Below are 12921 nucleotides of genomic sequence, written 5' to 3' on the forward strand. Positions count from 1 at the left end.
CACTGTAAAAGTTTTGGCAACTTAAGGCAATAGTGGTCCCCTGGCAGCGGAGCAGAAGCACCACTTGAAGGATCTCAAGTTTTTTGACAGTTGAAATCCAGTGATAAACAGAGCATGACCTTCTCTCTCACATTCCAAATAATCTGATTGTAGAATTATAGTATGTTGTGTATATTCTGAGGGAATTTAGAAGGTATTCAAATCTACTTGGCCCAAAAAACGATAGATTGCCATAGGGTCATGGGCCGAGTTGTGATCTCTTGTAACTTAGCCATACTTTCACCCCAAATATTCTAAGTTTTTAGAGTCGTCCTCATCAACATTTTTCTTGCAGATTTTTGTTTTACGTGATATTATATTGGATTCAGTTGATATTCAGTACCGTTTGATGAGAAAAACAGTAAAGTTGATGCAGGGTGGAAGGATTAAGCAATCACTTAGAATGCTTAACAACTTCTCCATTAGAAGTTCCGTTTTAATATATGATTTTTAAATCATGGTACAGTAGTTTACAAATAGGAAATACCTAATCCTCATCTTTTAAGAAATATTTGGTTTGAAGTTTTTTTTATTTTTCCAAGAAAGATGCATCATTCTCATGCTGTAGGTCTTTTTCCTCGTCTTTTAAGAAATATTTGGTTTAAGATTTTTTTTTTATTTTTCTAAGAGAGATGCATCGTTCTCATACTGTAGGTCTTTTTCAAGTACCTGGTTACTGAATGGATAAATCATTTTAAAATTTTCTTATACTTCAAGACTCTTTGGACAAAAACATTATCAATTAAAGTTTTATATGGGTGTTTTTTACAAAATTTATTTAACCAATAACAGCATGTTAATACTGTTAAATATGTTTCATGCACACATTGTCTAAATTTATAAGAATTTAACATTTGTAATTCAGTTTTGCATAGATTGACTTGGAAAAAATCAACAGTGTGGCCCAGTCTGATAAGCAGTGCTTGTCAAAGAAATGCACTTCCAGAAGACAAATTGTATCTTATTTTTGAAGTAGCTAGAGATTGAAATAGAAATTTGATTAGCACTTTAGATAAAAAGAAATAATAAGATTTGAATATTCTCAATAAGCATTAAATTAACTAAAAGTTTTTAACAAGATCAAAAATATAGATAGAAAAATTAGAATTGTACCCTTGATATATTATGATTGTAACAGGATTGTCTTGTAGTAGGTATGCAACAATTCTAGCGTGTAAGTTACCGTAAAGGTAATGGAACACTGACGCTAATAATTGACAGGCATAGGGTATATAGGTAGTTTATTCATGTGTGAGCTATGAAAATTTGAGTTGTGATATTGGAAACTGACAGACTATCCTCATTATTCATGGTAGATGGTGTAATGAAATAACCAAGAGCTGGGAAAAGTTCTACTCACCCACACTCCAAATTCCTTACGAAATACTGAAATTTCCTCGAGGAAAAATATCCTTTAGTAATTCCTGTGAATTTACCCTAGACAGAAATATGATCATCATCATGAACTTTTTACATTAGCATTTCTCTTCATGGGGTTAGACACCCTGGAGGGGCATAGTATCACGTATTGTAGCCGTTCGTAGGGGAATTATCCTTAAATAGCAACTAGTTCCATTTGACTTCAATTCTTGTACTCAGGAAGGTAAAGAGCAATAGTTGTTTCACTGTTCTCTTGGGTATGCTCTCTTGTCCAGGGTATCTTGCTTACAAATGCAGTCAGCTGTAGAAAAGACTACAGTATATGTTAAAACGTTGTATGGCTTATTCAGGACTAAGTATTTACTTGGCATGGGAGTAACGTTGCTTAATCAGTTACCTTAAATCATTTTGGTTACTGGGCTTGTTTGCTGGCAGTAAGCAGTGAGTCATTCATTATCATTTAATTGTGAATTTAAATTTAAGGTCACTGCTATGTGCTGTAATTTTGCTTTTGCCTAGAAAAAGCACGAGCTTTTTCATTCAGTGGCATTAAAAAAATTATAAGGGTTTCCATGTTGTGTTAAATAAAATATTAAAAGTTTAATTGTCAGACCTCTTAAAAGGAACCATCCCATTCTTATACATCACAGCCATTTTTAAGCAAGGTTACCTACCTTTTGAAGAGAAGAGTCTTTTGATGAAGCTACTACTAGTTTGCAGTTTAATCATGTTTTGTAGACTTTTTTTCCTGCAGTAACATTTTTACCACGTTTGTCACATAGTTACACGTATGGGCACAGTGACAAGGATGAGGTACTTTAAAGTTTCTCCGATAGTATGTTATAAAATTTTACTTGGATATACAAGCAGTATATTGCTTACAGATGTGGCACACTGTATTGTAGTTGTGTAGTAAGACATGAGGTATTCAGTAATTTTGAGTATTCTTGTTTTATTTGTTTGTCAAGTATTCAGGTTGTCTTCATGGTTTTGGATATAGTGACATTCAGCAACAAATCAAATTGGTCATATATATATATACACTATTTCAATGCATAAATAATTAAGAAATACACCAAGCTAAATATATTTTTCACTATGCTTTGCCTCTCCAGTACAGGCGGTCCCCGGTTTACGACGGGGGTTCCGTTCTTGCGCCGCGTCGTAACCCGAAAATCGTCGTAAACCAGAAAATCGTCGAAAATCGTCAAAAATCATAAGAAAACCTTACTGTTAATGCTCTGGGTGCATTGAAAACGACGTAAACTGCATTATTATTGAGTTTTACATCAAAAAAACCTTCAAATTATGATTATTCTGCCGTTTTGGGGCCAAATTTCTTCCGTCAGATCGGCGTACGAGGCGTCGTAACCCCGGAACATGTGTCGTAAGCCGGAAAATAATTTCTGATGAATATATTTGAAAAGCATCGTAACCTCGGAACGTTGTAAGCCGGAACCGTCGTAAACTGGGGACTGCCTGTATATGGAAAATTCCTGTGATATACATTTACAAAAGCTCTGTAGATGGTGCGTTGGTCAGCATTTGAAAGAGTAAATGAGATAGCAATTGAACAGTACAAGAAAAGCCATTAAGTTTCCTTCGTATAGGGCCTGGATATATTCAAGTTTAGTCGGTCTTTCATTGCATGTAATACTTCCTCTGTTTGTATAGGAGAATCACACTATCTTACTTTTGTTGTAGCTTTTGTTATTACATAGTCACTTGAGGTTTCTTTAGCTGCAAATGTCATTTGTAAACTGTGTATTTTCCTTAGATGTATTTAATTGTTTTATGGTGTGCCAAGGTTCTATATTGTTGTCAGACTATTGCATCTTATTGTGTTCAGATGCTCAACATTTTGTAAAATAAGATCTTAACTTAGTGATCTGGGTTAACTTTTTTATTGTACCAAATCACTATCAGCTAATGGGTTAGTTTCATACATATATATTTATATATATATTTATATATATATATATATATATATATATATATATATATATTTATGCTTTACACATCAGGATAGTGTTTAACATGATGTTCTGGAAACATTCAGTTGTCTTTAGAAGTCAGTGTACTTTACAACCAACCCTATAAGAGTTAGGTACTTGACTGTAATAATAGTAATACAGTTTTACCTTCCATTTAATGAAACATGGAACATCTTTTATCATTATAATATGCGAGTTTTTTTTTTTTTTTTTTTTTTGCATAGTTTTATCTGATGTATATCTCTAGCTATTTCTGTTTCGTAATTAGTAAAGATAATGACATAACTTATTAAAGCAGTGTAGTTTTCAAACATATCGGTTATCAGCAGAATAGATACCATCTCTTTTCACTTGATTCAGAAATAGATGAAGTCTTTTTTTCTCTTATTACATAGTTACAGCACACACAGAGTCAAAGACAGTACAGGAAGTGGCAAAAGTAATGGAATAAGAATAGAAAACCTTTGCAGTATGTGAATCCACATCGAATTTTCTCATTGAAATCCAGTCAGTTATTTTAATAATTCTACCTCTGCCACTCCCAGTCTGTTAAGATACAGTGTCTTTTGCAGAAATTTTTAATCATTCTCATACTTTGTTATTTTGTTTACTTTCTCATACTGTGTAATTGTTATTATTTTTTATATGTCACTGTATGATACTTTTTGATTAGCAATGTGATGGTTGTTTACCATAACTCCATATATTTTGTCAAGGTATCAACTCGGCTGCTGACTTATTTAAGTAAGTCTTATTTTGAATACAGGTATTTTAACCTGATAAATAGTTGATGTCCTTTGTCTCTTGCCCCTAGCCAGAATTTTTAAAGGAGTTACTTCTGTATTACATATTGCATTGATTTCATAATTTTTTCAAAATGTAGACTGAAATTTTCATATTGACAAGTTTATCATCCTCATAAAAGTTTTTTGTTCTGAACTCTTCTCTGTGAGGTTATATATGATGTGAGTTATCTCCATTCCTCTAATTGTTTACTTCCACCTGAATTCCCACCTGGTCAGGGTCTTCCGTATGCCCTTTGCCCTTGATTTTCTAGGCCTTCCCTTTGGTCCTCGGCCCATTATTTTCATAAATTGCTAAAACTTGCTTCGTGTATCTGTGGGTCTTGGGAATTCTCTCTTTGATTTTTTCAGTATACGGTATATAACTCTGTGTGAGAGTTTTTTATGTGCAAATTTTCTTCTTCCTAGCTGAATCCCTAGTCGTGGTCGCTGTTGTTAATGAGCCTTTTCCTGATATTGCTATCTTCTGCCCTATTTTTGCCCATACAGTATCTTTGTCTCTCATGTCTTCTCAAATTCAATCTCTAGTTTCTCTTAGGCCTACCTCTCTGTCATGTCCTTACCACTTGAATTTTCATGATCGCTTCCGCAACATGTTGTTCACCATCTCACCTCCTCACCAGGTGCCCAAACCATCTCAGTCTTGACTCTAGGGCTTTCTTTGACTCTTCAGTTATGTTTGCTAATCCCCTGATATATTAGGGAACAAAGCATAGAAAATGAAGGAAGAACCAATAAAACATTACTATATAGATCCAAAGTTACAAGTAGTGCTTACTGGACACTTCAAGTTCATATATAAGCAGTTGGGAAAATCAGATGTAGTTCCTTAAATAGATGAAAATAATGGAGGATAATTTAACAATAACCAAAACTTATGTTAAATCCAGAAAATAGCATATTAATCTATTAACATGAGCAAAGGAGTAAAGAGAAAGTTTTTTGGACAACAAGCATAATTATAGATGAACATGGCCCTTGGAATAGTCAATTGGTCAGTACCCAAGTCAGTTTGTATTTTATTTTTGGCTTTGCATATTCCTTTATTGTCAGGGTTTTACAGTCATTATTGAGGCTAGTAGTTTCTCTAGTCATCATTCATCTCTTTTTTCTCTCTCTCTCTTTGTTTCTCATTTGCCTGTCTCTCGTCTATTCATAGGTTGTTTCAGTAAAGTCTTCTCTCAGTTGGGGCTACCTTCATGTTATTTATGTATGTATGCTGGTCTCTCTTGCTCAAAGTATTCATTCCTCTGACTTCATGTTCCTCTTTTGTCATCATAACCTTAATACCTAGCCTCTGTTTCCCTCCTTCTGTTATTTCTTTTTTGTAAATGTACCTAAAATATCCTTACTGCTACATAGATCATAATGGGTTAATGCAGTTTACTTATGTTAGAATACCAAATATAGACAATGATAGTGTCGTGTGAAGGCAAGGAGGAAGTCATCATATCATTTTGTTAACATCTTTGTAGGACTCTGGGATCTATTGAATTTAGTAACACTAGTGTAAGTATTATCCTTTATTACAACAATTCACTTCATCCTTATTTCCTCACCACTTTCAGTCACAATATATGTTAGCCCAAAGGAAAAAGTAAATGGAGTACAGGTAAGTGTACAGTAAAAGCAGGAACACACTGTTGGACCACAGTGTATAAAACATGAATATTTATTTTTGTTCTTCTGTCATAGTGCCAATATTACTTTTAAAGTGTGGGATTCCTTTTGAAGACTGACATCAAGTACATATCTGAGTTCCGTGATGTATAATTCCAATGTACCTTTATTCATCTCAATCTTTTTTCTGTTGAAAGCATGCTGGGATGTGTGTTGGATTTCATTCGTTGGTTGAAACATCATTTGAGGTGTAGGAGACCCTGGTTTCATGTTCAGTGCCACTCAGTTTTAGAGGGTCTTCTGGTGGTAGAGTTGTATAAAAGGATTTCATTCAAAAATCTTGTCAGGTTTGTTTTTAGGCTTGCTGTCTTTTGTGCTGCGTAACTGGGTAATAATTGTGGTGTTTGAAGATTCCTAGTGTACAATGCTGGACCTGAACCCATCTATTATGAGAATTACTCTACTAAAGTGCAAGCCGTCTCTTCAATGTCAATTTTTCTTTAATCCTTAGTCCCCTATTGGAGCTGTGGGTATTTCTTAATTGTTTTAACATTGTTTATGGTAAGGTGATTACCATTAATTACAGAACTGTTATATTACTTTAACTAACTAACGCGGGAGTTACAAAGACAACGGTGTTTAGTTACCAAAGTTTTAATTTCTGTCCTTGTTCTTATTACTTAATGTTTTACAATGTTTGTGCTAACATGAATTTTCACTGAGTGGTACTACTTACAGAATTTCAGGAGGGCATTTACTCCCACTTGAAATATTTTTTTTTTTATATATATATTTTCTCCATATCCCTTTTTAACCATGACAAAAATAATGTTTTTAAACTAAGAAATTGGACACCTGGTGACTTTTACTAAAAATCTTTTGACAGTATTTCCTTTCTTTTACAAAAATGTGCTTTTCAGGTGGTCAGAGATTTTGCACAAGGATTTTTATATGTGAAAAAGTTATTTGATCTTTTTTATGACCAATTTTTTGTTATGAATGTTTTACTATTATGCTCATACAGTACGTATATGAAATGTTTTCTGTTGTATTTTTATGTGTTCCTTCATCTACTCTTTTTTGTACTGTAGAACCAAATCATTTTGTGGAGTTCTTGTGAGTCAGTACCATCGCTTTCCAGCATCTAATGATTATGTGTGTTTAGATGTAACTCTGTGTCTTGCCTTTCAGCTGGTTACACTCCCATACGCGGCCAGAGACCAATTGGCTTCCAGCAGCATAGTCACATCAACAAAGAACATTGAAGAGTGGTTGCCAAGCAGTTGTCCCACTGAGGCTGAGACCTCGCCAGGATAGAAAGGGATTTTCATGTCAAGAATAGATAGACAGGATGGGAGGGAGGGTTAATACCCATTTCATTGCTGAAAATACCCAATTCATTGCTGAAGTAGAATTAGGCTCACTGACAGTCAGTTGGTTAAAAAGGACGTTTATATTTTCATTGAGCTTTACTTTTTTTGTGGATGCTTCCCTTTTATACCAAAATTTAATAGGGAGGCAACACCCACTTTGTTTATTATTGGTATCAGAATCTTATGGGTGCCATATTGATTAAATATAATTTTCTGTTACTTGCAGGCAACAAATAGTTAAGTGTGGATTAGGGTCTTTGGTACTCAAGAAGTTAATTTACTTTGGTATCAATGTTTGACAGTAGCATCAAGAATGTTTGGTATATATAGTATGGAACCTTACAGTAATTAAGATCTTGCTATCCCCTTTTTGAAGGTCAGTGGTTGCTTTTAAATCTACAAAATGGATTTGGGTGCTGAAATAGTAAGGAAAAAAACTGCTGCTCACAAGGTATTAAACCAAAGAAAGGTAATGGGTCATACGTTGATGTGCTTTGATGAATACAAACTGATTAAATGTCACAAATTTCCTTACTCAAACTTTGGACAAGTAAGTTGGTAATGCATTCATATTAGATTATATTTTCTTCATTGAACATACCACGCTGTTTCAGTTTTCAGTCGAGTATTTTGTGCATTATGTTGTAACGTGTGGCTCCTGTTTCGTAAGTGTTACGTGGAAGTTCCAATATACAGTCATCAAGACAAACTGGAGTTTATGCATGTACAGTAGAAATTAATGTTTTGCACAGCTTTTAATGATATAGGTACTTTATTCAGGATTCATGATTGTATATTGTTCTTTACAATTTTATAATTACTATTTAGGCTTCTTTCAATCCTTGTTCCTTAGCTGCAGATTAGTTAAGAGGATGTGAATTCTCAATATGTTTTGCATAGTTGAATTTTGTGATGTATTCATAAATACATGTGAAAAAATTTAAGCATTATGCTGTTTTTGGAAAGCCAGCATCTGATGGTCAGTTTCAGTTTATTAAACAAGTGCTAATGCAGTGTGTTGTAATTCTTGGAATGTAAACATTATCGTAAAACAGGTAAGTGTTAATATCCAGTGACTGGATGCATAGTACAGTACAGTATTGTTCAGTAGAGGTATCAGTTTTTCCTTTGAAAGTCGTAACCTTCAAAATACCTGTATGGTACTCTTGAATCACAACTTTTATTTTTTACTTTGCATTGGGGAGTGCAATCCACTGTAGTTAGAGTTCTGGAAATTAGTAGTACAGTACACAGCATTTGTACGTCTCTAATCATGACTGTATTGTGCATTAGTTTAATAAGCAATCTAATGAAACTTTCAGTTCCTTTAAGATGTTTAATATAACAGAATTATGTTGTAGAGTTTTAGTTTTCAGTAATATTTTCTGTATGTCTCAAAAGTTGACCAATGTGATTAAAAAATTACATTAATAAGTTCTTAATGTCTTCAAGTTTTATTCAGTAATTTAGAATTGGTTGAAATTAAACAATAAATTATTTCCATAATGTAAACAAAATGTTACAACTGAACCAACAAGTTTCTGCAGTACATATTACAGTGTAAAACAATAAATAAAAACATACTTTAAGCTAAATATTACAGTCCTTGGTCAGAGCAAACCTTGCGGTTAGTATTGACAAGCAAAGAGATTTTTGTATCGTCCTTTTTACCCAAATTCACCTTGTTTACTTTGTAGTGCAGTATTGTGTTACCATGAAAGCTGTATGTAGATGAGGATTTTGGTGAAACCTGAATTTTTTCTTAGTAATTTTTATTTGAATTTTCTTTTAATATTTATTCTTGAGTGGAACACAGAAATATTGATGAAATGTAACAAGATTATCTTAGTCACCATCATGAACTTATTCATCAACAGCTTTGCCAAGGATAAGCATAAAAATGGAAGCTCTGGTCCATGATCTTGCCACACGGTTACAGAAGTAGCAAAAGCTAAGTTAATTGTAAACTATTGGTAACTTCCAGAGTGCTCAGCAACATGGAAAAATGAGGGTTTTAATCAAACTAGCCATGTCATTTGCATTTAACTGATGATGATGAATGAAAGTACATTTTCTCAATTCTCTGTATTCTTGGCTTATAATGAATATTGCCCATGAATGCTAGCTGCAAGGCTGATGTAGGTACTCAAGGACTTGCGTAAACATATAGCCTCAGAAGTTTTTCTGACTTTCAGCAGAAATTAATAGAGCTTTAAAGGTTGATTCTTGAACTTAAAATTTACTACAGCGTGACTCGCCATTTTATCATCCAGGCAGAACTCAAATGTTTAAGATATTTTCAAAGAAAATAGGGACTGAGGAGTGATAACAGAGTTCTGTTTGAGCTGGTAACATGAAGATGCCACATTCAAGCTTGTTGCTGTTTCTTCTACAAATTGGACAAGTCATATAAAGTTTATATTAATATATTTATATATCAGTAGGATAAGAAGGAATATCTGACACTTCTTGTGTACTATAAGAAGCTTTAGATATGTATAACCCTTTCAAATATATGTTTGGATATGAATATAAATTTTCAACATTTAGTGTTAGTTGGTGACGTAGAACATATTTTCTGTAATCAATATACTATGGGAATATATGTGATGGATATAGAACTTGACACTAATGATTAGGAGGTTCCGGTAGACTAAAGGATTTACTCTCCCCATCCGTGATTACATTTAAAGGATACCTGGAATATTTGGCAGTGCGTGGCTTGTGAGGTACCACTCTGAATTATTCAACCACAGCAATGCTGTCTTAATTAAGAGTACTTAAAATTGTTTTAAGTTTATTGCGAATTGCCAAATGATTGAATCCATCACAGATCTGATGAAAAAAAGTATGAGATATTCTTGTAATGGATAGGGAAGGGGAGGGTTCTTCCCAGAGGTAGAGTGCACTGGATAATTAATACTGAGCCCTTTGATGAAGACTCTTAAAAGAGTGACAAACCCTGGTTACACCTGTACATAAATTTGCGGTGAATGTAAACTGCACGTAATCCAGTGGGAACATGTTTATATATGTAACTGTATCCATAATTTACTTTGCAAGAATAACTTTGAGCTTAAAAGAATGTTGAAGTTTCATCTTGTGCAGCATAATCACTGTATAAAAGATTCTGAAGTACTTATGCGGTGACATTTAGCGTTGACAGTTATATGGCCTATCATAAAACGGAGAAAAAGACTTTTCAGTTAATATGTACTGTATATTTAAGGTGGCTTTTTTCCACCATGCTGGATAATTTATTTAGAATTATACATTTGCATTATGCTGTTTCTCTTCCATAATCAAAATATTTTTGTTTTCGTTTAGTTCTAATATGATTAGGGTATATAAAGTGATAATTTAGTTTTTAACATTAGTATTACTGTGTTAGATTCAGTGTTAATCAGTTTAATTTTAAGACTTTTTATCATTCTGTCAGTCATGATCATCATCATTACTAGAATTACTTAAAGCTTATGAATAAATATCCCATAATAAATTTACTTCACTATGAAAATCATTCCATATTTTTTTTTATTGTGTATAACACAAACATTAACAAAAAACCAATTGGTAAGGGCATCAAAAATTGTAGTTGATATATTATCAAAACCCAAACTTCCAATGCTTTAGTTCCTTTTGAAAACGTTTTAGTTTACAGGTTAATTTTTACCACAATTCATGCATGGGAAAACTTTACATTGTAATATCAGGAAAATCAAGGAGAAAGTTGCAACAGCAAACTACCCTTTTGGAATGACAGTACGTATCTGGAGAATACTGTTGAATCCTAGTCAGTAAAGTTAATTTAACTCTTCAGTACATGACTTGAGTGAAACACTTCATGGAAAACATGACACCAATTATCTTCACTTTGTCTCACATAGGCACATGATTACATCAATAGGTGGCATTGAAAACGTATAGCATAGCAGTCACAGTATGTCGTGTTCGTGTGTGTCACCTCCCTTAGTGTTTAGCATGCCCTGACCTCCTTTGGGTAATAGGAATCACCATCATCTTCACTACACTTATCATAATTCCGTCTTTCGTCATTATCAGGTCGGCATAACAAAGTGCATGAGTACATCTTCACTGTATAATTTATGCTTGAATGAAACAGTACTATAAAAAACCGTACATCAAGCATGCAGACAATGAGCTGCTTTTGTTATGCCTTGATAATTACAGTTGATGGTTGTAACTTCATTTCTGAATTAAGAATATAACTCACTGTCAGATGACCCAATAAACAAATACATGTGTACACAGCTTTTAAATTAAAGATATGTGAATTAATGTGAAATTTGTTATTTTACTGTATAAACACTTGTTCAGTCCTTCATATCATGATTGTTGTAAAAATTATTCTTTGTAAATAAAATTGGGCGTAATATGATCCATTAAGTAGTGTAACTCGCATATGCTGTACGTAAAACGTGAAAAACAAAAGGAACAACATTAGGCTGGGAAATTTTTGTTATGAGACACCCTCCACCATGAAGACATTGTGGAGAACACATAAGTTACATAATATCTGGAGTTTGCATGCATTCTGATTTTGTTTGGTATCATGTAAAACAGGTATTATAATTGTAAACTGCAAAGTTCAAAATAATTTGGTTTTGAAGATGACTTGCTAAAGTGTCTTGTAATGAATTTCTCATTGTAACTTGATATTTCAGTTTACTGTAGAGCGAGATTGCACATACTTTTTTTTATGTAGTGAAGGGGTTTAGACCAATAAACTTCAGTGTACATCCATAATTTCGGGTATACAGAGTTACAGTATTTCTTATAAAACTCATGATAGATTATAAATGTACCACCTCTCTCTCTCTTTCTCTCTCTATCTCTCCATGTTCAAATGTTTTCAAAAAATTTTTCACACAAACTAAAGATGTAAAACAGACTGTAGTTTTACCAAATAAAAGTGGAAGCTAAAGTTGTTTCACTTATAAAAATGGATTGCACCAGTAGTGTTTATTTTTGTCTACCAACCAGGATGGATCGTGCTGGTATGGTTTCATATGAATATTTAGAAGTTCTATGTAAAATATAGTGTTATTTAGCAAATGTCAGTGATTACTATGAACTGTACCTTATATATATCCAGTAAATACTTGTTTAACCACAAACCTATTACTTATAATGAGCCTTTTATATGTCAGCATTTATTCCCAGACACTCTAATCATGGAGGAAGTTTGTAAGTCTCCCACAGGTCTGGTGACAATTAAAATCACTTATTGTGTGCCTACCAACCTGTTTGCAGATCACAGGGTTTCCCTAGGTACTTGGATTGTTTTTGAATGACTTTACAGTTTTCATTTAAATTTTCTGTTTTCATTTCATTAACTTTTCATCCCTAGAATTTCTTAGAAATTTCCATAGGGTTGTTTTGTTTCCTCACCAGATCAGAGGAAGTTGTGTATACAGTATTGCTGTTTGACCTTTATTTTCTCCCACTACAGATTCACTAAGGGTTGTTGTCTTTGTTTCAGCTTCAGTGCTGTTTTGTTTCCCACTGGTGACTGGTCACTTAACATCTTGCTTTTGTGTGTTTCTGGCTCAAAGCTTGTTATGGATTTTAAACTGCTTTTTTTGTTTTCTGTAGGTGAAGGGTTATAGTCAAGCGTTAGCACGAAGTTATTAAGTGGTGTAGGATTTAGTTTTGTTGTTACAGTATGATTTCTATCTTGGCCTATTTCCT

General features: G+C 33.5%; 1 protein-coding gene across 4 annotated transcripts in view; it reads left to right on the forward strand.

The window, feature by feature from the left end:
• LOC136835622 (tumor protein p53-inducible protein 11-like) overlaps positions 1-12154 on the forward strand; it is a 255681-nt gene extending 243527 nt beyond the window's left edge. For all 4 annotated transcript variants that reach the window (XM_067099391.1, XM_067099390.1, XM_067099392.1 and 1 more), the window contains exon 7: positions 7028-12154. In XM_067099391.1, the coding sequence (XP_066955492.1) occupies positions 7028-7101 (74 nt within the window). In that variant the 3' untranslated portion in view covers positions 7102-12154. The remainder of the gene's footprint in view (positions 1-7027) is intronic.
• Positions 12155-12921: the final 767 nt, after the last annotated feature.

The sequence above is a fragment of the Macrobrachium rosenbergii genome, chromosome 55, assembly GCF_040412425.1.
Source record: "Macrobrachium rosenbergii isolate ZJJX-2024 chromosome 55, ASM4041242v1, whole genome shotgun sequence".
In the NCBI taxonomy this organism is placed as follows: domain Eukaryota; kingdom Metazoa; phylum Arthropoda; class Malacostraca; order Decapoda; family Palaemonidae; genus Macrobrachium; species Macrobrachium rosenbergii.